The sequence below is a fragment of the Embiotoca jacksoni genome, unplaced genomic scaffold (genome assembly GCF_022577435.1).
Source record: "Embiotoca jacksoni isolate LCO1_2020_lvr unplaced genomic scaffold, fEmbJac1.0.p SCAF_9, whole genome shotgun sequence".
NCBI classification, from domain to species: Eukaryota; Metazoa; Chordata; class Actinopteri; family Embiotocidae; genus Embiotoca; species Embiotoca jacksoni.
Genome location: NW_027185447.1, coordinates 14,098,324 through 14,120,834, shown reverse-complemented (window position 1 = coordinate 14,120,834; position 22,511 = coordinate 14,098,324). Strand labels below are relative to the sequence as shown.

At 41.5% G+C, this 22,511-nt stretch overlaps 2 protein-coding genes across 6 annotated transcripts in view; both read left to right on the top strand.

Annotated features, from left to right (window-relative positions):
- The window catches only part of LOC138193178 (uncharacterized), a 41,170-nt gene extending 35,878 nt beyond the window's left edge, over nt 1–5,292 (top strand). For all 4 annotated transcript variants that reach the window (XM_069141048.1, XM_069141049.1, XM_069141046.1 and 1 more), the window contains exon 9: nt 1,651–5,292. In XM_069141048.1, the coding sequence (XP_068997149.1) occupies nt 1,651–2,166 (516 nt within the window). In that variant the 3' untranslated portion in view covers nt 2,167–5,292. The remainder of the gene's footprint in view (nt 1–1,650) is intronic.
- A 1,889-nt stretch (nt 5,293–7,181) lies between these two features.
- The window catches only part of slc2a4rg (SLC2A4 regulator), a 38,874-nt gene continuing 23,544 nt past the window's right edge, over nt 7,182–22,511 (top strand). For both annotated transcript variants that reach the window (XM_069140537.1, XM_069140536.1), the window contains exons 1-2: nt 7,182–7,635; nt 9,144–9,379. In XM_069140537.1, the coding sequence (XP_068996638.1) occupies nt 7,366–7,635; nt 9,144–9,379 (506 nt within the window). In that variant the 5' untranslated portion in view covers nt 7,182–7,365. The remainder of the gene's footprint in view (nt 7,636–9,143; nt 9,380–22,511) is intronic.

The following is a 22,511-nucleotide window of genomic DNA, read 5'->3' as shown; positions in this document are numbered from 1 at the left end:
TGGAATTCTGACACATAAATGCTAAAGGTCACAGCACCAGTTTATTATAATTCCCCACAAGACCTCACACATGCCTTTCGGTTGAGTCCTGGGTATCAAATCTCCACGTGCTTCAATGTAAGCCCGCACATACAGCACATACTGTACGTATGTGCATGCACGAGCAGAAACATGCACACACCTGCAGTACATGTAGCCACTGAAAACATGTGCATATGCATCCGTCAGAGCAAATGAGATGCGAGCAAAGTCCAAAAGTGAACACTGAACGTGGTTTTTTTTTTTCAGCTCTTGGCTATCATCCAGATCTTTCACACCAAACCTCGCTGTGTTGTTGCCAAAGCCGTTGTGGTGAAATTTTAACAGGTCCATCCACTGCAAAGCTAACGCTGTTTCTCTGCCTAGAACTCAACAGACTGATAACACAGTTTACTCTGTCTTATCCTACCCTGTCAAAATAGGTCAGGTTACAGCACAGAGCAAGCTCTGTTAAAACATGCGCACACTACCGCACAGACACACACCAAATCCATGCTCACACAATCATTTCCACACACCGAATTGGCAACATTATACATTTACTCTCATGTCCACATATTGTTCCTCTATATCTGGCATACATGCAGAAACAATGGGCCTCATTCACCAACCGTTCCTAAGAAATAAATTTCTTCTTAAACCCCACTTATGCAGATTTTACAAAGATTCTGGCATTCACCAATGTTTTATTATTTGGGATTTTTTTTTTCTTGGGTAAGAACAGAAACTACGCACACTGAAGAGGACTCTTACGCACATCTGAGTGCCGAAATGTTCGTGCCAAATAATTCGTTTTTGCATTCTCTTCAATTCTGCACTTCTATAATATTATAGTCTTTAATCTACAATGATATTTTTTTATATTTTTAATTTTAATAATTATTTTCATTATTTTACAAAGCATCATTGTTTTTAATAATCATTACACTGACACCCTTACAACTGTAAAAAAGCTTTGTCTTCCAGGTTTTGACAGCAATGAATTGCTTGTTAGTAAAGTCAAATTAATTGGACTTTTACAGTGTAATTCTTTTTATATTATTTACGTTTCTCTCAACTTTTCTCTTCACCCTCACTGTCTGTGACTGCACTGCAGTCTCATGTCCTTTTCTGGGCATTGGCAGGGCGTTTACTTATGCTAATTAGGGACAACTGGCACATGCTTTCAATTTACGAGGACCGTGGGATTCATCGATATGAGAACACAGGTGCGAACAAATCTGGAGTTTAAGAACACGCCTCGAATCTGAGTGTAGACTTTTTCTTAGGACATTTCGCAAGAACAAATTTAAGAAAAATCTCAAGAAGATATTGGTGAATGAGGCCCAATATTTACATACTGTAAATATAGGAAGTCCGAAATTTTTGATTGTGAAACATGTGAAATGTGAACGTGAAAGTGAAACATTCATTTAAATCCCAGCACAGTGCAGCATTTGTTGGCTTTATATCACTTGTAATTTCAGACATTCACCCATATAAACAAGGCAAGGAAATTAGGTAAAAGTTACCTTCTATTTAAGTAGCTGTCACCCACAGGATAGAGTTGTACTGTAGTTCGGTGTTATTAACTGACACCATACTCTGCTCTTCCCCTGTTTGTATTCTCAGATTGCAGACACCTACTCCATCGTATGTAAAACCCAGAAAAAGAAACCTCCTATGGAACACAACGGAGCAAAGACCCTCCCACGCTCTTTTGGTGGGGAGAGAGGAAACGCAGGTTCTCGGGGCCGAGGCAGAGGCGTCCAGGGCCAGGCACGTTCCCAGGAGGAGCCTTGCTATGAGCCCATAGGAGACAGGTCCTGGTCCTCCACAATGATCGAGTCAGACCCCGCGTACGCTAGCATCGACACCCACCGGAAACGTGAGCAGGGGGGAACCAATAACAGCACAGCTGGGGGTAATGCCACTCTGAAGAGAAAGAAACAGACGCCACAACAGCAGCAGGCAGCACCAGCGGCACCTCAAGGCTCAGGACCCTCCGCCCCTCCTGTTAGAGGCCTGCCCGGTGGGGAAAACTTCTATGAGACCATCAGCGATGTGAAACAAGGGGGCAACAGCTCCAGCACTACCACCATCTTCACCTTCAATGATGGGATGGAGATGTATGTCACTGGCCTGTAGCTGGCTGACAAGCAGAAAGGGGCCCAGAATCCACTGGCACAGAGACCAGGGATCTTCCTGTTTACCAGGTTACTGTACATAGACACAAGGCCCTCTATTGTAAAACAACATGAGGATCCATTTTGTGTTGACATCAGGTACAAACAGGGTCTTAATCCAGGTTCAGACTTCCCTTGATTGGTCTGTACTTCAGAACCAGCCTAAGGCTAATCCAGCCCAAATATGGACCAAATACATTTTAAACAAAAAAGGAACAAAAAATCCAACTGGAATAAACGTCTTCAATCTACTGTTTCACTGACCATACTCACCTGTTTGTGTATCGTTTTCCATAATATCTTTATTTTTATATGAACACTTTACTCTTTAAAGAGTTTGTGGTGTAACTCACAACCTGTGAAGAGCAAACGTTAATATATATGAAAAAATAAATGTGCATGCATTGTGCAAACTCAAACACACACTTGAAAATAGACTGTAGTAGCAATGAACCTGGCTGTAAAAGGAGTACGAGGCACACTGTTAGCTATTGTCACCATGCGCACACATGACTTGCTGTCCTGCTTACACACTGGAGTAAGTGAAGGCTATTGTCTTCATACCACAAATATTCATCAATGTGCCCTAAGCCTATTATCAGTTATGAGTAACGGCCCTCATGATGACTATAAAAAAGTTTTGCTCAATAATGAAACCTTCACTTCAATTAAGAGATTAGTTAAAAATCCACACTCAACTTTGACAAACATCTGTAGCCAGAGGCATGTTGACACACCCCAACACACTCCCACACAGATACACACATATTTGGCAGTCATGCAGGGTAAAGTGATAAGGTCAGGGGCATTGAGAGGCTTGTGCAAGAATTTCCACAGAATGATATGAGTGACAGATTTCTCAATGTGAGACTTCTTCTTTTTTTTTTTTACTGTATTACAGGGATAAACAGCAGAAGAATATATATATATATATATATATATATATATATATATATATATATATATATTTAAAAAAAAAACAATTATGGAAGTGAAAGAGTGTCCAAAATAATACACGATGCGTCATCCATGGTAGTTAATATTCCATACTTTTGGGCATTGTAAACATCAGTTTTATGACATTGTGGTTTTGCACTGGACAGCTGCAGAACTACTAGGCTTAATTGTGCATTAACGTGCTGCGAAGGGCGTATCCGAGCACAGTTCTGATTCGTTTCGGACTCGAGTCAAAGCCAGAGCTCCCCATAGCGCACCGTACTTAAGTCTGGTGGTTGAAATAGCAACAGAAGGCTTGGACTCCAAGGAAAATAAAGAGCTGGGCATAAAAATGACCAGCGAGTGTCCTTTGGAAGGTTGCCCTTCTCCCTCTCCCCACCCTTGTCTCCAGCCTCTGTACCGAGTTCTCTTCCATAATAAACAATGTCTTTTCCCTGTAGCTTTGGGGCCCATTAAACAACAATGAACAAAGGAAGAAAACAAAATGTTTGAGGCTTAATAAATGGGCATACAGATAAGAGGTGACAAGGGAGACAAATTACTCACAGGCTGACAGATGAAGGATGAAGTTGAATGATCTCACTGTGAGACAACCATACAAAGAGAAGATGGGTTTAGAATGGTTAGTAACATAAATCTATAAATGCTACTGTGTCAGAAAGTATGTAAAAACAAATGCACTCTGTATTTTAATGCACTGTTTTTTTTCTTACCTACTGATAATACCATTGGTTAAATAGCTCATACCACTGCCATGAAAACAGTATGTTTATGTTGTCGGTGCAATTTTTCCTGCTTGATCAAATAAGTGCATGCTTTGATGTATGGAGATGAAAACAAATATTGTGGTACTTAATTGATCTCTTGTTTGTTAAATCTTTTCTGTTGTACTTTTGGCCATGTGATGCAAAGCAGCATTGAGTTTTTTTCCCAAAGTGACAACTTGGAGGAGCAGGGGAGGAAACGGAGATAGACTGGAGCTGCTGGGAGTTTGAGGCAGAGTGATGTTTATTCTCTGCTCTGGGGGGAGCAAGAAGGAGTGATAGAGGTGGGGTGGCGGTGCAGAGCTAGTATAAAGCTGGATGAGGATCACTGAAAATGGACACAAACCCAGAGGACCCTCCTCCTCCTGATGTGTTTGGGTGCGCGCACGCACACACACACACACACACACACACACACACACACACACACACACACACACACACACACACACACACTCTGCAGCATTCAGCCATGTGCATTTCCAGTTTAGGGGAGGGAGCACATTTTGCATCAACTTGGTGAGCCCTTGCATATCCCTCCCCCAGCTGTGTTCATTCTCCAATAACCAACACAGACCTCTCTTTTCTTTGCATCACCTCTCTCCCTCGCTGTGCAGGGGAGGGGGCTTTGATGTCCAGTTCTGAGGGACTCAGGGACTGATATGGGGGTTGGGGAGGGGGCAGAGGAGGTGGGTCAGGCCTGCCCAGGCCTGATATCAACAATGCACCAATGGCTCAACTACTGTCTGAAATGAGAAATGGCCAACAGCTGAGACGCTTTACAACCTGTGTTGAGGCTTCCCTCAAACAATGCCGGCTGGAAATCGCTATCACACTTAATCCTTTTTTTTCTGGCTGTCACCTAATGTGTCACATTTTCTTTATCCTAAGAGAAAAGCACTGATCTGATATGTTTTGTTGAACACTGTTATTCACTGACTGAGACAGATGTTCATTGCACAAATACAGGATGATGATGTAAATGTGTAAAATACTCTGTTGCTGTTCTGACGTTGTTCCAATGTAACATACAGTATACAGTATATTTGTTTAAAAAAAAAAGAAAAAAAAGATGGTTATCCCAGACACATTGTACTTTGTGGATGCAAAGTGTTTCATGCTTTCCATGCAGATACAGATGCTGTTTGTTAATTGTCTTTAGATATAATTATGGGCCAATACTGCTGTGACAGCTGTAGCCAATGTTGTATGTTCTTAAAGCACAGGGTTAAGTTTAAAAATAATAAAAATAATAAAATATAGTGTAACAGTGCAGATATGCAAAAGATTGTAATGTTTTATATTAACCTTCATAAAATATTAAAGTGAGTTTTTACTTTTCTAATAAAGTGGCACATTATAACATGTCTTTGTTTTCCCTGTAGTCTTATTGGTTTGTAAAGGGGATTAAACCAGGCAGCACTACAGTGTCTCGTTGTTACTGTTCTGCAGCAGGTTTATATTCATAACTGGAGCTTGCAATAATGGAACTCGCAAGAAAGTGTGTTTGTGTAAAATTTTGCAATATAACAAAATTATGGGTTTCATACTGTATCTTTTAATAGGGATTACTTGATAATGTTAACGAATACCATGTTTCTACAAATTGTATGTAAAGACGGTTGTTGATATTGATATTCCATCACATATTTTGCGACTAGACTCTTTACAATGCATTTTATCAACATAATAATATTAATATGGTGGTCTGCTCTTGGTGCAGCACTCCACAGAGTAGAGGGAAACACCCATCCGCCCTCTCATCCATATATGATACCAATAGCACTCGTGCTCCTGTGAAAATATTCAAAGCCAAAAGGCAGTCAAACCAAGAACTAGCGCAGTGATTCCCAAACTGTGGTGCGTTAAGCTGGAGAGCTACTTAAAAAATAAAGCTTGCTTATGCTCAGCCCCATAAGGTGAAGTCCACCAATGGGGGACGTCACTGCCGGTTGCTGCTTGGTGAAGTCACATCACCTAGGACATACTATAACACTAACATAGGTTTGATTCTGAATTTTCATTTGTTTCGAATGAATGGGATTTTGAAATGGCATGAAGGTCCAAAAAACAGCTACTTCTGTGCACTTCCACCTTCTGATTTGGACTTACTTTTGTGAGTGCTCTGATTAGTAAATGTATTCTTTGATTTTGAAACAGCAGCCTAAAGTTCAGTCTGTGAATTGTATAGTGTGAAAAAAAGTGTTGGTGTCTGCAGTGGGAAGTGGTAGTAGCTAGGAAATTTGGTACATAATACATGGTCTGAACCTCTGATCTAGTGCATTTCCCACGGTAACATCTATTATGAGTGGCAGATATATAACAATTTTAACATTTTCTTTGTTGCTGCAGATGTTCATGCTGTCCTCTCTCATACTCTGGAACACAGTTGGCTCAGACATGTACAGATGGATTTGATAAATTGCCATTTCCAAACAAGAACAAGTAATTATTTTAGTCGGTTTAGAGTTTTCTTTTCAAGAGGATGAGGCAGGGAGGTCAAAAGCAAGCATTGGGTGCTGCCACTCCTGGAGACTTCCTGGAAGTTGTCCAATAAGAAGAAAGTGGGCTTCAGTAAGGGGCCTTAAAGAGACAGGGGCTTCAACAAGCTTTTTTCAAACCGGGGGTAAACTGACCGGCTGCATTAAGGGCCAGTATAAGATACATAATTAGTTTTGTGAGCAGTGAATAGTGCAAAACTACTTTAATAGAGTTTCAGAATAAAAATACAAAAACTTCGAAATGAGCATAACTCCTTTAACAGCTTACACTTTCCAAATAAAGAGCTAAAAACTTTTTTGGGGAAAACAATCTGTTCATTTGATCGACACTAATCCACTTGTAAAGTATAGTTCATGCTTCACACTTCATGATCCGCAAAATTACCATTTGATTTGGGAAAACATAAATGCGTAGTTTGCCGCTGAGGCCCGCAGGCTGTTTTCTCTGCGCCTCCTCCTCCTCCTCCTCCTCCCCCGCCTGCCTCGCAGACCGGCTTGTCGTCGACAGACACCGGCCGGTAAACTGTAGAACACGCCCCCTCCTCTCTTCCGCCCACATTATTTGGATTAGAAACAAATTGTGATTGACACAGTAAAAGTAGCCAATCAGACGCCGCCTCGCTATGGACGCGTGCCAAAGTGTAATGTTTATGTATGCGGAGGACCAATGAGAGTGAAGCGGAGGGGGCGTGGCAACCATTTGGAGGAAAGAGGCAAAACAATCTTTTATCCTCCTGACCGGGCGGCTTTTTGGATATCCTGGGTAGCGGTGGTGGTGTCAGCAGTGGAGGGAAACTTTACATGTAGGCTAGAATAGAAGTTAAGACACAGACAGTTCCTATCAACTCGCGACAATCCTGATAAATGTATCTTACTCCAGCAATTTGCACTAAAATCTATAGAAAGCTGGTTTTCTTTCTTTAGTCCCCACGTCTGAATATGGAGTCCAAATATATTTTGGAGAAGTCGTCGGTTGGGACTAGGGTTGGTGGTGCGGATTTTAACTGCCGGACAGGCCGCTCTGTGCTCCGCGACACCCGGGTCCCCACGGTGGAAAAAAGCGGTTGCATGCCGGTGTACACACACGGGCACGTCCTTTACAAATTTGTAATGGACGGCGGCTCGGCGGCGGAGGTTAAAACCGAGAGAATCTCTCTAAAAGGGAACGGCTTGTGTCCGGGTGGTCGACTATTGAACGACATGGAAAAAGTAAGTACCGTCCAGACGGGGTAAGAGAGCGCGCACACGCCTCACTTTAAGCCGGCAAAGTCACTTGAGCACTCAAAAGTTACTCCGCAGATACTATCGAGCGTGTAACGTTAATTTGTTCTTGTGAGTTTGTCGATGTACGCCGTCTCACTACGTTTTAACGGTCGCGACTGTGACGCTCGCACGAGACTACAACTGCTGTGTGAAGTGATGTTTGTTGTGTCGTCAGAATTTTTTTTTTTTTTTTTATTATTTTTTTTAAAGCGACACTAATTTCACCAACTGCTGTCAATGCTCAGTGGTGAATAATTACGTCGTATCTTAACCGCTTTAAATGGCGGCTCGTACGGTGTGCAAAGTTTACTGGGGGAGGGGAGGGGGATGGGGAGGGGGCCAGGACGACAAGCCTTAACCCCCTCCCCCATGACTTCAGGGTGGAGCTACAGCGTGGGCTTCCTGGCTGCGCAGCAAGGCCCGGCTCCATGTACGCTGCCGAACCAGTGACAGTACACATGTGATATGTTTTCCTGTTTTTTCCCCCCACCCCATGCTAAAGCTTTTTCTTTGCCACATTGTATGAGTTTTTTTTTTTTTTTTGCATTTCACTTAAAGCATTTTTTTTTTTGGGCTCCATGTGTGTTTGTTTCAGTCATTTCTTGTCCCTGCAACATTAAAAAAATACATCAATAAAAAAAATTTTTTTTGGGTCAATTAGCATTTTATTTAAATGAGTGCAGTTCATTTGGTGTGTCTGTTCATATTAACATGGCAGTGTGATAGTGGGAGTTCAGCAGCATGAAACTAAGCTTAAATCGTAGGTTTTCTGAATGATCACTTGAGAGTGTATTTACTAGAAGCTGCAACTATTAATTAATTAGTCATTTGGTGGAACATTAATAACTCATTAGCTTTAATTTTTCAAACAAAGCTGCCAAATACTATCTGATTTCAGCTCATTAAATGTGAGGAGTTGTATATTTTATTTGACAGGAAATATCAAATCTTAAGCTCTTTGACTGACAAACAATGTTTGATACTTTTACTTACTGATGCTTTTTGCATCTATTCCACGCCTTCTGTGAACAGACAGCTGAAACAGAGATGCACTGCCACAGTATTTTAACCTGGGATTGTCTTTTTTTCTGGTTGCTTCATGGAAGTTCATGTCCAGTGGGAAGGACAATAACCTTGGGGTTATCAAGTGAGAGGAAGAGAGATTCAAATTGTTGTTTTCTTTTTTGCCTCCCCCCCCCCCCCTCCCGCCCCCCATCCTTCCCCCCCCCCCTTCCCCCAAGACAAATACAGTAATTTAACCCTCTCAAAAACACTACCTTAGTGATTAATTCACATCATGTTTTCTGTGCCTAATCATGTTATCAATCTCGGGTATCACTTGACCTGTTGTTTCTGGTGTAGGCTTGCTGATAATTTACCTTTACAAGGATAAACTTGACTATAATGTTTTTTTTGTTGTTGTTGTTGTTGTTTTTTTTTGCTTCTTTTTCTAGACTGGCCAGGGAGACCAAAAAGACACTGGTTCCACTGGGATCCTGAAGAGGGCCAGTCCCACTCACTGTCCAGCCGTAAATGGGCAGTTGCCAGGCAGCTTCATGCATCTGGACATCAGAAACCCAGGGAAACAAGCAGAGCTGCCCAGCAACTTCAGGGCAGCACAAGGGCAGAATGTACCACAGATAGAGACACAACCCCACCCCTCCTCCCACATCCCCGTCCCCAGAAACAGGTATGGAGAGGCTGATGGTATCCACAGTCATGAACACCTGATGTATCTTTTATATTTGGTTTTATTTGTGGATTTTTGTGTGGAAATACAGTCATTTGATGCGAGTCAGAGTTTGGCTTGGCATCTAAAAACACAAGCTTTGGGCAGATGCATAATCAACCTCCTGGATCACATTGTTAACTATCAGACCTATTTGTGTGTGTGTAGCTCTTGTGTCTGTTAAGCTCCGTCCAGGAGCTAATTTGGCACCAAACTTGAGGTGATAAAAATAATCATCGTAAGCAGTTTGAATACTCGAGCTTATGTTCCTCGACAAAGTCTTGACTGGAAGGGAAATTCACCATCTGGCTACAACTGTACAGTAGTTTGGGCATGACTGGCGCGGGGGCGTACTGGTTAACTGGCCGCATGTTTGGTGTTCCATCCAGAATGGTTTCGAAATATGCCTTAAGAGAGCCAGAGCCAGCAATGAGGGCCGGGATTGCCCAATCAGGAAAAACCAGAGACAATATGAGATCATTCTAGTATGTTTTACTGATGGGTCCGTTAACTACATTTGGGGAAGTTTTTAATATCGGGCGTCTGATATTTAGATTAACAGTGACCTGGATTAGTGAGAATCTTCACTGAGATGCCTCAGCGTATGGATTGAGCCCAGTGCTATCTTTCTTGACCCCTTGACAGACAAGTTTGTGATGTGCTGTCTGTATGTCAGGCAGGAAGATTAATTTTCTCGTGGGTGTTTTGTTTGATGTTTCACATTCGGTGCAGTTTGCTTTTGCTGTATCATCTGATTCTCACACACGCGCACACACACACACACACACACACACACACACACACACTATGCACATCTGAGCCCAGGTAATTTTTCCGTCGTTCTTGGATAAACTTATATTCACATACATGCTGTTTCCCACAGAGCAAGCAGAACATGCATTCAGGGACAAGCACTGATAAGTGATTATGTAATAGTAAAGAGGACTGGGAGAGGCTGGAGGTGGTGCCTGAGCACTCTCTCCTTTTCTTTCCGCAGCTATTGGTTACTGTCTGTGTGAAGTCGCTGCCTCTGTCAGACGGCAGTTACACATGATCTAAATGTCTGGTTACAGTACAGTAAAGTGTAAAAACTGAGCGATTCTTTGCTAAATTTGCATAAAACTTGATTTTTAGAAATGTTAGAATATTACACTTTGCTAAACAGACAGATAGTATGCTCATTTAAAGTCCATTAGCACAACAGGCTGGAACTGCTCAGAGTGTGCTTGACAGTAGGCGTGGGTTGTATAGAGGGTTAAATACCACACTTACTCCTTTTTTTTTTTTCCCTCCTCTCATCACGTGAATGTTACGTGCTGCTGGTCATGTATGATGTGAGGGAGTGTCTCTGGAGAGCATGCAAGACTGATCGGGCTCTTAAAGCAGAGTGATCTTGTGCCTACTTCTCTGTGTGTTTGAGTATGACATTTTTTTTCTACCACAGACAATAAAACGGCAATTCTCGCCTCTTAGGCGGCATGTTGACCAGATTTGAAACATCCCTTTTCCACCACATGTTGATGGCTAGCTCAATACACTGCTGCATCAATAGAAAACTCTGAATTGACTACTACACAGCCACTATAAGAGGTTGCGGAACATTATATAATTGCATGAATATATTAACCCAGCTTCTTTGTTGCTCCATTGACCTTTCAGATTAACTGCCTGCTCAGATTGGCTTTTGTTTTGCAATCAGTGAATCTCTCATCTATAAAACCTTTTTCTTTTTCCTGATGTTTCATATTTTAGTTGAAATCAGGGCTGCGATTAATTGATTGGTTGTATGGTCTGTCAATGATCAGAAAATAGACCTGGGAAAAAGTGATAAAAATAATTTGCCCAAGGTGATTTATTTAAATAGCTTTTTGTACTCGTCCAAAAGTAACACATTGATAAGCTCGATCCATCAAACGTTTTGTATTTTTGCTTGAAAACTGACAAAACTGATTTATAGATTGCCAAAATACTTGCTGATTATTTTTTTTGTTAAATGAACTTACTATTTAATTGACTTATAATATAAGCTTTAGCTGTAACAATTGTTGTGCTAGTGTAGTAGTTGAACTGATAATGCTTGCTTGGGCTCATCCCAGTTCTGTCTGATTTCCAGATGTGTGTGCATGTGGTGTTCATTACAAATCATAAGAGCAATAAAAAGGGATTCCAGTTACCACATAAGGCTACATACAGTAATCTGTTTTTTTTTTTGACAAATTTGACTTGAACGATTTCATAAAGGAACCCAAAGTTGTGCTACAGTGAAAGACACCTATTTTTCTGTACGCAATGGTCACATTGGGGGAGGTTGTGCTTGATATCTCGGTAAATGTGTGTGTGTGTGTGTGTGTGTGTGTGTGTGTGTGTGTGTGTGTGTGTGTGTGTGTGTGTGTGTGTGTGTGTGTGTTTATCTGTACATGTGTGTGTTTATCTGTAAGTGTGTGTGTGTGTGTGTGTGTGTGTGTGTGTGTGATAATCTGTAAATGTGGGTGTGACCCATGGTGCATTTGCTGCTTTCTCTGCTCTGCTTTGGATAGTGTCAACAAAACCATTTATTTTCATTTGCTCCCCGCCAGCTCAGTTAATACCGTCACCGTGCTACAGGATTGAATGTGTTTAAAGCGATCTGAGCTCACAAGACGTTGCTCAGCCCTCTGTGTGTTTAATATTAACCGCTTTGTCAGTTGTGTATAATTTCTCGTGTACAACTTGGTACCTTCACACCATGTCTTGTTAATTTGCTAATGCTGTAAAGTAGGTCACTATCCTTCAGACAAGCCTGGGCAAAGATCTTGCAGGAAGAAAGAGGAAGAACCAATATATTTACTAGCTCAAATCCAAACTCATCTAAACACCGTCAAACCTGGAGCATATTTTTAAATACTCCCCATTGTCTTGTCCACTGTGCTTCGATGTGTGTGTCCCTCTTTCTGTGTATTGCTTGGTCTGTGCTCGGTTTAAGTCTCTATTTCACACACACTCTAAAGCGGAGCACGTTTGACCTGTCAATACTCATCAGCATAAGATCCTCTGCACTGATAACGGAACAGAAACCAGTTTCAATGAAGAAGAAGAAAAAGAAAAAAGAGTCCTGACGAAATGAAATGGGGAGGGGACATTTTGTTTTGATGTGAAAAGCTTTTCGTTCTTATCTGTCCTTGGTCAGGTACACTGTCACCACAGTAGGGTAACATGAATGGAAAACACTGAGTCGGCATAAACAAGACACCAAAGCAACCAACTGCAGTGAGCGGAGGGAGGCGGGTTGTCTGTTGTGGAGGGGGAAAAAAGACGGCTCTGTTTTTCGCATGATTATTGAGCAGCCTTTGACTCGGTCTGTATTACAGTTACCAGCAGGGTTTAGGCCAGGCAAGCAGGCAGGACAGACCGGAGTCCACTACCGCCCCCCCCGACCACCTCATCACCAATCCTTTTCTCCCGAAGGAGACATTACAGGCGGTTGTTGAAAGTCAAAGTCAGAGGAGCAGTTACCCGCCCCCACTCTAGTCTGGGATGTGCAACCCACAGACTGCTGACATACCGAGTAAAGACCGAGTAAAGCAGCCCACTTCTTTTTCAGGTGGTTGTTTTCTTTTATATTTCCCTTGAATAAGTGTTTAGTATGTCAGTATTATCACGAGTTGCGAAGTTCCTTCTGAGTTTAACGCTACATTTTCGCCGTCACTTGTAGCCTCTTTCCTCTCTTCCAGACCACGAGAAGGTAAAGCTTTTGCACTGACAGGCAGGGGTGAAAGGTCACCCTGAATAGAGTCATGCGAGGGGGGGAGGGTCAGATTAGGACGCAAATGGGCATCTGGCATGTCTGCTAGGTCAGCCCCAGGATCCGGGTTATGAGCTGCGTAGACAATTTAGAAATGCAGAAGCTTGTAGCTCATCAAATAACACTGCAGCCTCACTGTCTCCTGACTTAGAAGGTGTACAGAGAAGTGAGGCTGAAAGAATTTTTTTTAATTTTTTTTTTTATATAATCTGTGTTTTCAGCGTACAGCTTTGTGGCTGACTCTGAATCATTCATTCTTTAACACTAATGAGGGCCTCTAAAGAAGCGCCGCCTAATGTGGGGAAGTATGTGCTGTGTGTGTGTATAATGCTCTAATGAGACATTAATCATCTGCTGTTACGCAGTGAAGGAGGAAGGGCAACATTTATTTTCAATTTCAACAAGGGAAGAGAAGAGTAGGCTGCATACAGGAATGTTTTTGCCAAACAGCCAGCTCTGTTGCACAAGTGATGTCCATTTGTCTATTTCAAGTCAGATTTTTTTTTTTTCTCCATTCAGTCTTTCACCTGATCTGATCTCCGCCTGCTCTTCTTTTATTTTTATTTAACGGCCTGTGTGTTTCTGCTGAGTGCAGCCAAACTGTAGCCGACTGACAGCAGGAGAAATTTACTGCAAGCTGACGTTATGAAGCAGCTGATGAGGGAATTGAAATACATGATGCTTGTTTCACCAACGCCTCCTCTGGGTTTATCTTTTTTTCTTTTGGTTAATATCGTATTATTTCGGACACAAAATCAGACCCACAACTTTGGGAGAGATGTGCTGTGGATCAATAATGAATTAATAATGAATTAATCTAAGGAGCCGAACGTTTCAGGCTGTGAATTAAATTTACAAACTCCAGTGTTCAGACATTTACAAATGTGAAATATGTCACAGGCCTATATTTGTAACAGACAATGCAATAAATATCCGACCTGTTAAACTTCTCTTCTCATGTATCTGTTTGTCTTGTAGTTTATCTCCTGTAATTTCCAACACCCATCAGACCCACAGCTGTGAGGCCCCGCCCCCTTTCAACCTCAACAGCGGAGACGCGCTGGAACAATGAATGAATCTGACCTGACTCATTGTGGTTCTGATGTTCAGGTTCCTGTTCTTGTGGTTATTTACTTGTATATATTCGTAACGTAGCCTGAGTGTTCATTTGGATAAACAGCGGGGGAAGTGAGATCCAACCTCAGGTGGTCACCCAGGATGCATGTTGATGCAAGGTGGAAACACTCTGCCTAAAGCTGGCCACTATTCGATCCGCTCACGGCCAGATGTCTGGATGGAAATAGCCAAATGGAAACAGCCCCATAGACAAAGTCAGAAGAAGCTTAACATATCATGCATCAAGTACATGATCCATTATAAATCTTAATGGCTAATTTTGTATTCATATGTATATATGTATATGACACTGTACATGGCCTCTGGCTGGATGCCTTAAAGACGGGGAGAGAAAGAGTCACTTATCAAGAGGGAAGGAAACTCTTATTGCGCAGCTCTGGCGCTGCTGCAGGAGAATGCTTTATCACTTGCTCACCCACACTAATGGACACTTACATAAGGCATCCTGTTCTGCCTCAGTAACGTTTAGAGATGCCACAGTCAACTGTCCTTCTCTCCTCTTCAATCAATCTTTCTGTCCTTCTACCAGACTCTTCATACCAACCACCAGCTACTCTGCGCCATGTCCCCTCAGTACACCAGCCTCTGCCACCTTTCCCATCTCAGCTTTTCTTTATCTTTCGTGCAGCTGTTATTTCTCCCTCTGTTTCGGAGTCAGTGACATGTGTATAAAAGTGCCTCAAAAGTCCATTACAGAGAAGTTAAGAGATTACTACTCTGGTGTTGTTTTTAAAGCTGCCTCTTTAGTTGAGCTCCAACATAGTTTTGTTCACAGTCCTAATCATCTATATCATACTATTTACAGCTAAGGCTGAGATGTCACAATTTTTCTGATTTGGGAAATTTCCCTGCCTCCCTTTTTATCTGCTCCGTATATCCTTTTTTCCGTTTCTCTTGGCCTTCTTCCCCCTTCCTCTTTGTCTGAAAGGGGACCGTCTAAATCTCAGTCAAATCCACAATGTTTCAATTGGCACTATTTTGGATGGAAATATTTCTTCGTTGTTATGCAACAACAAAGTTAAATTTTTCTTAGACTAATACAGACAGGTTTAATAATTTAATTACATATTTTGATTATACATTCCAATGATAAAGCCAATCTTGCCTCTTTTGATTGCTTCTTACTGTAAAAAAAAGATTAATCAGCACAACACAGCAGGAACATGTTCTGAATGTATTGAGTCTTGCTCCAGTGCGTTTGCAAATGGCTTCCAAAACCAGATCCATGGTGGCTGAGAGTAAAACATCTAAAGTCTGAAGGAACTGTTTTTTTTTTTTTTTTTTTATCTTTATCATGTTCTGTATGCTCTTGGTTTCATTGGTTTTACCTTCCCCTGTTCTCAATCACTGAACTTATAAATATCCTCACACACACACACAGAGAGAGCGCCTTGCGCAACTATCATAAGTCGCCCCAGTCTGCCGATGACAAGGAGTGAAATTCAGTCCAGACTGCAAACAGAGAGAAGTCTGAGGAAAGGCTAACACTTTGTACTGTCCAGGGCTAAAATACATATAATATGACATAATCTGTATTAATATCAGTACTTTTGTGTTAGTGCTCAACATCTATTTCTCTTTCTTTGGTAGGAGGTTTATTTTAGTTTTTCTTTCTCTGCTAATAACTTACTACAATGCTTTATTCTCTTTGGGTTGCTTTTCCCAATTAGCTTTGAAGCCATTATTAATGATATGTTTATAATTTTCACTTATGTCAACAATTTGGGTGCCTCCCCCCCACCCTTTTCTCCTCTGCTCCATCATTTCCTTTTCTCTCCATTTTGCTGCATCACATAAGCCACATAACATCATGGCTCACTATGGCAGTACTGGGACTTGGGAAAACACAGTGCTGAGGTTCCTTGCTGCATCCTGAGAAACGTCAGATGTCTGGATCTCAGTTGTAATTAAAGGATTATTGACATACCTGTCTTTTGGCTCAGTTGGGGAAGGGAGCTTTACTGAACTTGCGGCCTTCCGATTGATTTTGTGTTGACACAGTTTAGTAATGTAGGCAGTGACTTCTCGTAAAGCGTTGCCTTCAAGGGATTCAGTAAATCAAAGAGGGAGAAACGCATTAAAACACATTTCAAGGATTCAGCTTAGATAAATGATTAAATAAAACAAAACATGCCACACCCAGGCTGCAAGAAGCAGTGGGCCCAGTTCTTCATAGGCTCCTACAACCCCCCTACACTTTCTGCGTGTGGGTGTGGATGTGGGTGTGGTGGGTGGGTAGGGTCGGGGGGGTGTGGGTGGGTCTGTCTGTGTTTGTCTGTGTGTGTGGGTGGGGGGGGGGCTGTCTGTGTTTGTCTGTATGTATCTGTGTGTGTGTGTGTGTGTGTGTGTGTGTGTGTGTGTGTGTGTGTGTGTGTAGACATGCACGCACGTCCTGAACAATAGAGCTTTGTAGTCCAGGATAACGATGGATCCTCGTGCCCTCTAACAAATGGTGCAGATGACAAGACGAGCAATCAAGCAACTCTATCAATGAACAAATTTGTTTTAAATCCTGTTTTGTTTTTTTCTCTCTCCTCGACACACATACCACTCACACTTTCATTCTGTAGCCATAGTGAGGTAGTCAGGCTTCATTTAACACAGATTTGCCAGTAACGCTGTTGTCCTCTGTGTATTGCGTCATGTATCAAAGTGTTTGCCCCCCTGAGCCGGTCAGCAATATTTACACAGAAATCAATTACATTGATATTCACATGGTCACACACCTCACTATTACATATTTTAGAGGACTCCTTATGTCCAGGGCCATAATACAACCATAGGATACCCAGATATCACAATATTGTTATATCATGACTGTATAAAAACTGTCATGAGCCATCTTGGGACTTTTCTACTAGTTGAGATGTACAATGGAATATATACACTTTACATACACCATGTATCCAAGTGTGTTTTCACTATGATAGCAATCTAAGTTTAATTAGAATAAGGAGGTGTAGTTTATTTTTCTAGTCTCAAATTTTGATTTAGTTTAATTGTAGTTAATAAGATATTTAAAACTACAGCATAAGGGTATTTAAATATGTGAAAGACTTTTAAAGAGAGGGCTTTTGGAGCTGAGTAGTCCTGGACTCCTGTCACTGCTGCCAAGATAACGTGGAGATTTCCGGCCCGGGAGAGGTAGAAAGTATCCCCGCTTAATCTTAGCGGTGGCGGCTTCCAGCACCAACATGCCACGGCACAAAGCATTGAGTGTGTGAAGCTGTTCAGTCAGGTGCAGAGCGGAGCACCTTAATGCCCAAATAACCCCAAGAACTCTTCTTAGCTGTCCCTGGACTAGGGAATACTGAGAGATTTTCACAATCTGGTTATTCTCAGTCTTCTCTGATCAACTGCATTTCCACCCACACTTGGTTATCATCCAGAGACACAAATGTTCACATTTTGTTCTTGTTTTGTTCATGTACAATAGACAATGCTGTCCCTCCGAGGCTGACATATTTCATGAGTTTTGTCTTGTTTGTAACTTATGCAAAGGGCAAGGGTGATCTTCAGTCTCTTGTCTCACAGCTTGTGCTTTTCCTCGTTCCTGTCTGATCTGCCCCAATCCGGTTTGGACCAAGAATCAACACCATGGTCACACTATATATACTGGGTTGTGTTTACACTGTATTTTGTTCACCATAATTATACCATGAGGAAAAGATGGAAAAAGAAGCCTGGAAGAGACGCAAAGACAAAGAGAGAGGAAGAGAGGAATGGAAGGGGAACCTCAAACTTAGTTTGGCCTTATTAAAATATAATTTCTTTTTTTACTTTGGATAGTGTCTTTATGTCAGTTCGTCACTTTATTCTCTGCTTGCCATCTGTCATTTGATATCCACATGAAGACACTGAAGTACAGGCACATTTCGTTCATGTTTCCCTACAGACTTAATTATCACCTCAAAGTCTTTTGATTTGTGGTCTTATTTTCAACATTCAGAAGCCCCTTCCTCTTTAGTTTCACACAATGGAAGTCTTTTGGACGTGTTTCTCAGTGTAAGGAAAAAAAAAATCTATTCACATATGGTAATGGTACAGTTACAGCGAACAAAACAGGAATAATATGTAGCTTGTAGTAAATATCCTAAAACTGAGTGCTAACAATATTATCCTTTCTAAAACTGTCAGATTTAAAAAAAAAAATGGTCATGAAACAGAAGTGAGGTCATATAAAAATATATGGAAGAGTGTCATACCATTTTATAGGTATGCTGTGCAGCTCTTTCTGTCACTTCAGTTCTCCCTAACAGAGGGCTCATATACCAAGGGGCACTTGAGGTGCCAAGTACGTGTATGCCTGCATGTCCAGTGTGTGTGAGTGAATGAGGTGGGAATGTTGTGGTATATTAGTATTTCTGAAGCTGGATCTGTTTTAAACCTTGGTAGCTTTACGTCTACTGTCCGAACAGCTTTTAAATCGGCCTACCTAATGTAGTTGCTGTAATTCCCTACTACTCTATCTGCTGATGTAGTTAGCTGGTTAATGCATCATCCAGCAGTTTAATTCAACGTTTAGATAGAAGACCCTTTTTTTAAAATTGAGTTTGACAGTTCATGTATGACCTGACCTTCGAACAGCAGTTGACAAAGCAATCTCAAGTAAAGGTCTGCTTGTCTGTTGTGACCCTCTCGCAGTCCTCATCAACAGACCGAATTTTCTCAGTTGCCATGGAGTCCTAGATGCCCAAACTTTCTTGCCTCAAAGCTTGCTGGCATGTGTTATTAATACACAAGTGGCTTTTGCATTTCTATTAATTGAATCAGTGTGTGTGTGTGTGTGTGTGTGTGTGTGTGTGTGTGTGTGTGTGTTTGGTTGTGTATTGGAATCTGAGAGTGAAGAGCCTTGGCTGAAAGAGACCCTGACTGTTCGACAGAGAGACACTTCAGTCACACAAGGCATGACTTTCCCGGGACCAGAGCTGTGTCTGGCAAGCTCTCCTTTCTGTCTGCTTGTTTGGGAGAAAAAGTCTGTTCCACTCTGACCATTGCCTGAGTTTTGGCCTTTTTAGAAAATGCACGACTCTCACAGGAGGATCAGCCATTTGCGTCCAACTAGTCATTTTCATTCCATTTGATGAAATCCAGCCATCATATTTCAGAGTGATTGTAAATGGTAAAAAAAAAATAACAACTTGCAGGTTGGTCCAGAGTTTAATATCCTCTCAGATATGAAGGAACAGCTCTCTCTCTCTCTCTCTCTCTGCCTCCCCACAGCTGTCTATAGGCAGAGGCTCCGTTTTATCATCATCATCTCTCTAGTGTTTCCATGATGTGCTCTTATTGCCTCCATTCATCTTATTAACTATCCCATTGCTGGCATGGCAAGGCGATACATAGGGACTATTTTCCTTTTCTTATTCCCAACAGTGTCTCTGCCTTCTCCAGTAGGATGTCGAAACTCAGATAATTTGGAGAGGTGAATGGCTTTTGTGGGCCAGAGTATCCACAGGGATGCATACATTTTCAAGGATGTGGTTTATGGCATTTTTTTCCCTCTATATTAGTCACTATCAAGTACAGTCTGGCAGGGCCGGTGAGGGGTTTAGGATGGGAGGATATTCAGTTACTTAAGGGCTGGGGCAGTAACATAAAATTAAAGGCAAACTCACCACTTAAAACTATACATAATGAAGTTTAAACCTGCTGTCAAACACTTTTATCAAATTGATCAACTGGTGTTTTAATACACAGCTTTCCAATGTCTTTGTGTGAATTTCTGATCATGTATATGGTTGTAGTATATGGAGTGCAATGTCTATGTTTTAGTATTTAAAATATTTGAAAAATATAGTAAATTATTGAATTTTATGTTTTAGTATATTAATTTTGACTATGACAGTCTCACAGTTGGGTCCTGGATATGGAAAGATTTTGCTACGTTTATACTGTTCAGCCATAGACTGTATATAAAAGTGGATGTAGCTTCTGGGTCTGAAAAGTGAGGCCAATTCAGAAGTGCATTCAACTGCAATATCACTGCTTGCTGCTAGGGGTTGGTTCCAAAAGGTCTCCGGCTCCATAGACTCCCATTTAACTTCTCTCATGAAATACAAAGTCAATAAATTATTTCAACAAGTTATTATAGTGTTGTATAGCTAAAGTCCCTCCTCTTTATTAGTTTTCTGGTGTTACGTCTGAAAATTATCCCGTCATGGTCATGGGTTCGTCTGTTTGACGGTGAGGTGCAGTCAGGTTTCTGCTGTAGGTGGGCGGGTTTAGCATTCTCAGGCGTCCAATCAGATTTGACTCGGATCCACCGCTCACTTCTCCCCAGCTAGTCCGAATACTGTTTCTGGCTCCAAATTAGCAAGAAGGCAATTTTGACAGTCAAAATCCAAACTCAAGGCCTCATAACGATCGTTCACAAAGCAATCGATGACATCACTGTTGGTTGCTGCTTGTGCTCACCAAATAAAAGGGATGATAATAACCATTTCAAATTTTGCACCCATCAGTCCACTAGGAAAGTTGTGTCAGACTGTATGTGTGCTGGTTTGAAAGGCCTCCTTAGATTCTCATCCGGCTAAGTTATCAATGTAACTCTCAAACAATGCACGTGCTTCTTCTGAGCTTCAGCTCCCTCAGTTTCTCTTCCTAAAAAAAAAGAGATACTGATCAGTTTATTTTGCTGGCTGGAGTCTTTGTCTGTCTGACGCTGCCCTACAGATATTTGGCTTCACAGGAGTAAGTAGAGGAGAGTGGCTTTGGAACAGCATTGGTTTGCTTTTGCAAAACACAGGAAACCAGGCAAAGGCCTGCTTTGGCTTGTGATGGCAGAAGGGCAAATCTCAGGAGTGAGCAAGACTGGGAGTGGGAAGTAAAGAATGAGGAACAAAATAAGAGTATGAGGGCTGCAGAGAGAAAACTGACCACTATTCAAAGCTTCAAGACATATGTCTCTGTTTATCTTGGGTCCTATCTGTCTTTACTTGCCTGTTTTACTTCTGATCTGTGTAGAAAAGTCTGTGGTGTGACATTTTCCTATTGCTTCCTCCCTTTTCTGATTTAAGTGAGAGGGAAACGTGCCTTGTTGATAACATGCAGATTTAACTTTCTTTACTTGATTTGATCTGGTTTCCCTGAACATCCACAGATCAAACCAGTAGTTCAGCTGTAAAGGCTGGGAAGATGACATGCCTATTTCATTTTAGAGAATCAAAACCTCAGTCTGGCCCAGGGTGGTTTGGATTATTTAGATACATGACAATTTGATTTGAATGGATGTCAGAAAGGACAAAGAATGTAAGAAAAGGAAGAAAAAAAAACACAAAAAAAACTACTTGGCTGACTTCTGGGGCTTAATGCTTCAACTCAAATGAAAAATGACATGCATTTTGATCAGGAAGTTGTGTTTTCAGGCAGAAGGGCCTGTCTTGTTTGCTTCCCTTTTGAATAAGAGGGGGGGAGGGGGGGGGAACTCAGGCCACTAGTTGGAAGAGACTGCCCTGCATCCCCCTAGCAACAATGTTGTTATTAGAGGGGACTGACAAAAGTTGTGAGGGAAGTTGCTATAGCTACAAGTTAATCTTGTATGATGACTGTGAGGAAATTAAGTTAGGGACCATGCGTTTGCCCACAGACATAAATATTATAGAGGTGTCTAGTAGACTGTTTTTTTTGTTTTAATATTAGATGTTTTATGAACATGAAATTACAGGATTTAATTTGATGATTTAATGCCGTAAAGTGCAGTAGAGTGCAGGAAATGTGGAGACAGGCCTAATCTAACAGTTTATTAACAAAATCCCTTGAGATTTTTTTTAATTGGTTGAAGCCAGGTGTACCATCTATCTTTTATTTATACCAGCAACCAAACAGTGTTTAACCTGTGTTTGACATCCCTGGATTTTGTAGGGTTTACACTGCAAACTTAATAACCCACAATATCAATATCCTCAGAGATGGACATGACATGAAAGTCAGGTCGTACGTCATGATCTACTTTGTCATCAGCCATTTAATTGCTTGTCCTGTGTCAACATTATGCCATTGAGGATTGTGCATTACAAGCACCACTCTGATCTGCTGTGAGATTGTTGGTGCATACAGGTTATTGCACACGGACAAACCCTTTTCCATTGACGTTTGACCAGTGAGTTTGCTGTGTAAGTGAAACATGGGTATGTAAATATGATCCTTGTCTGTGTAATTTATGACATTGAATTA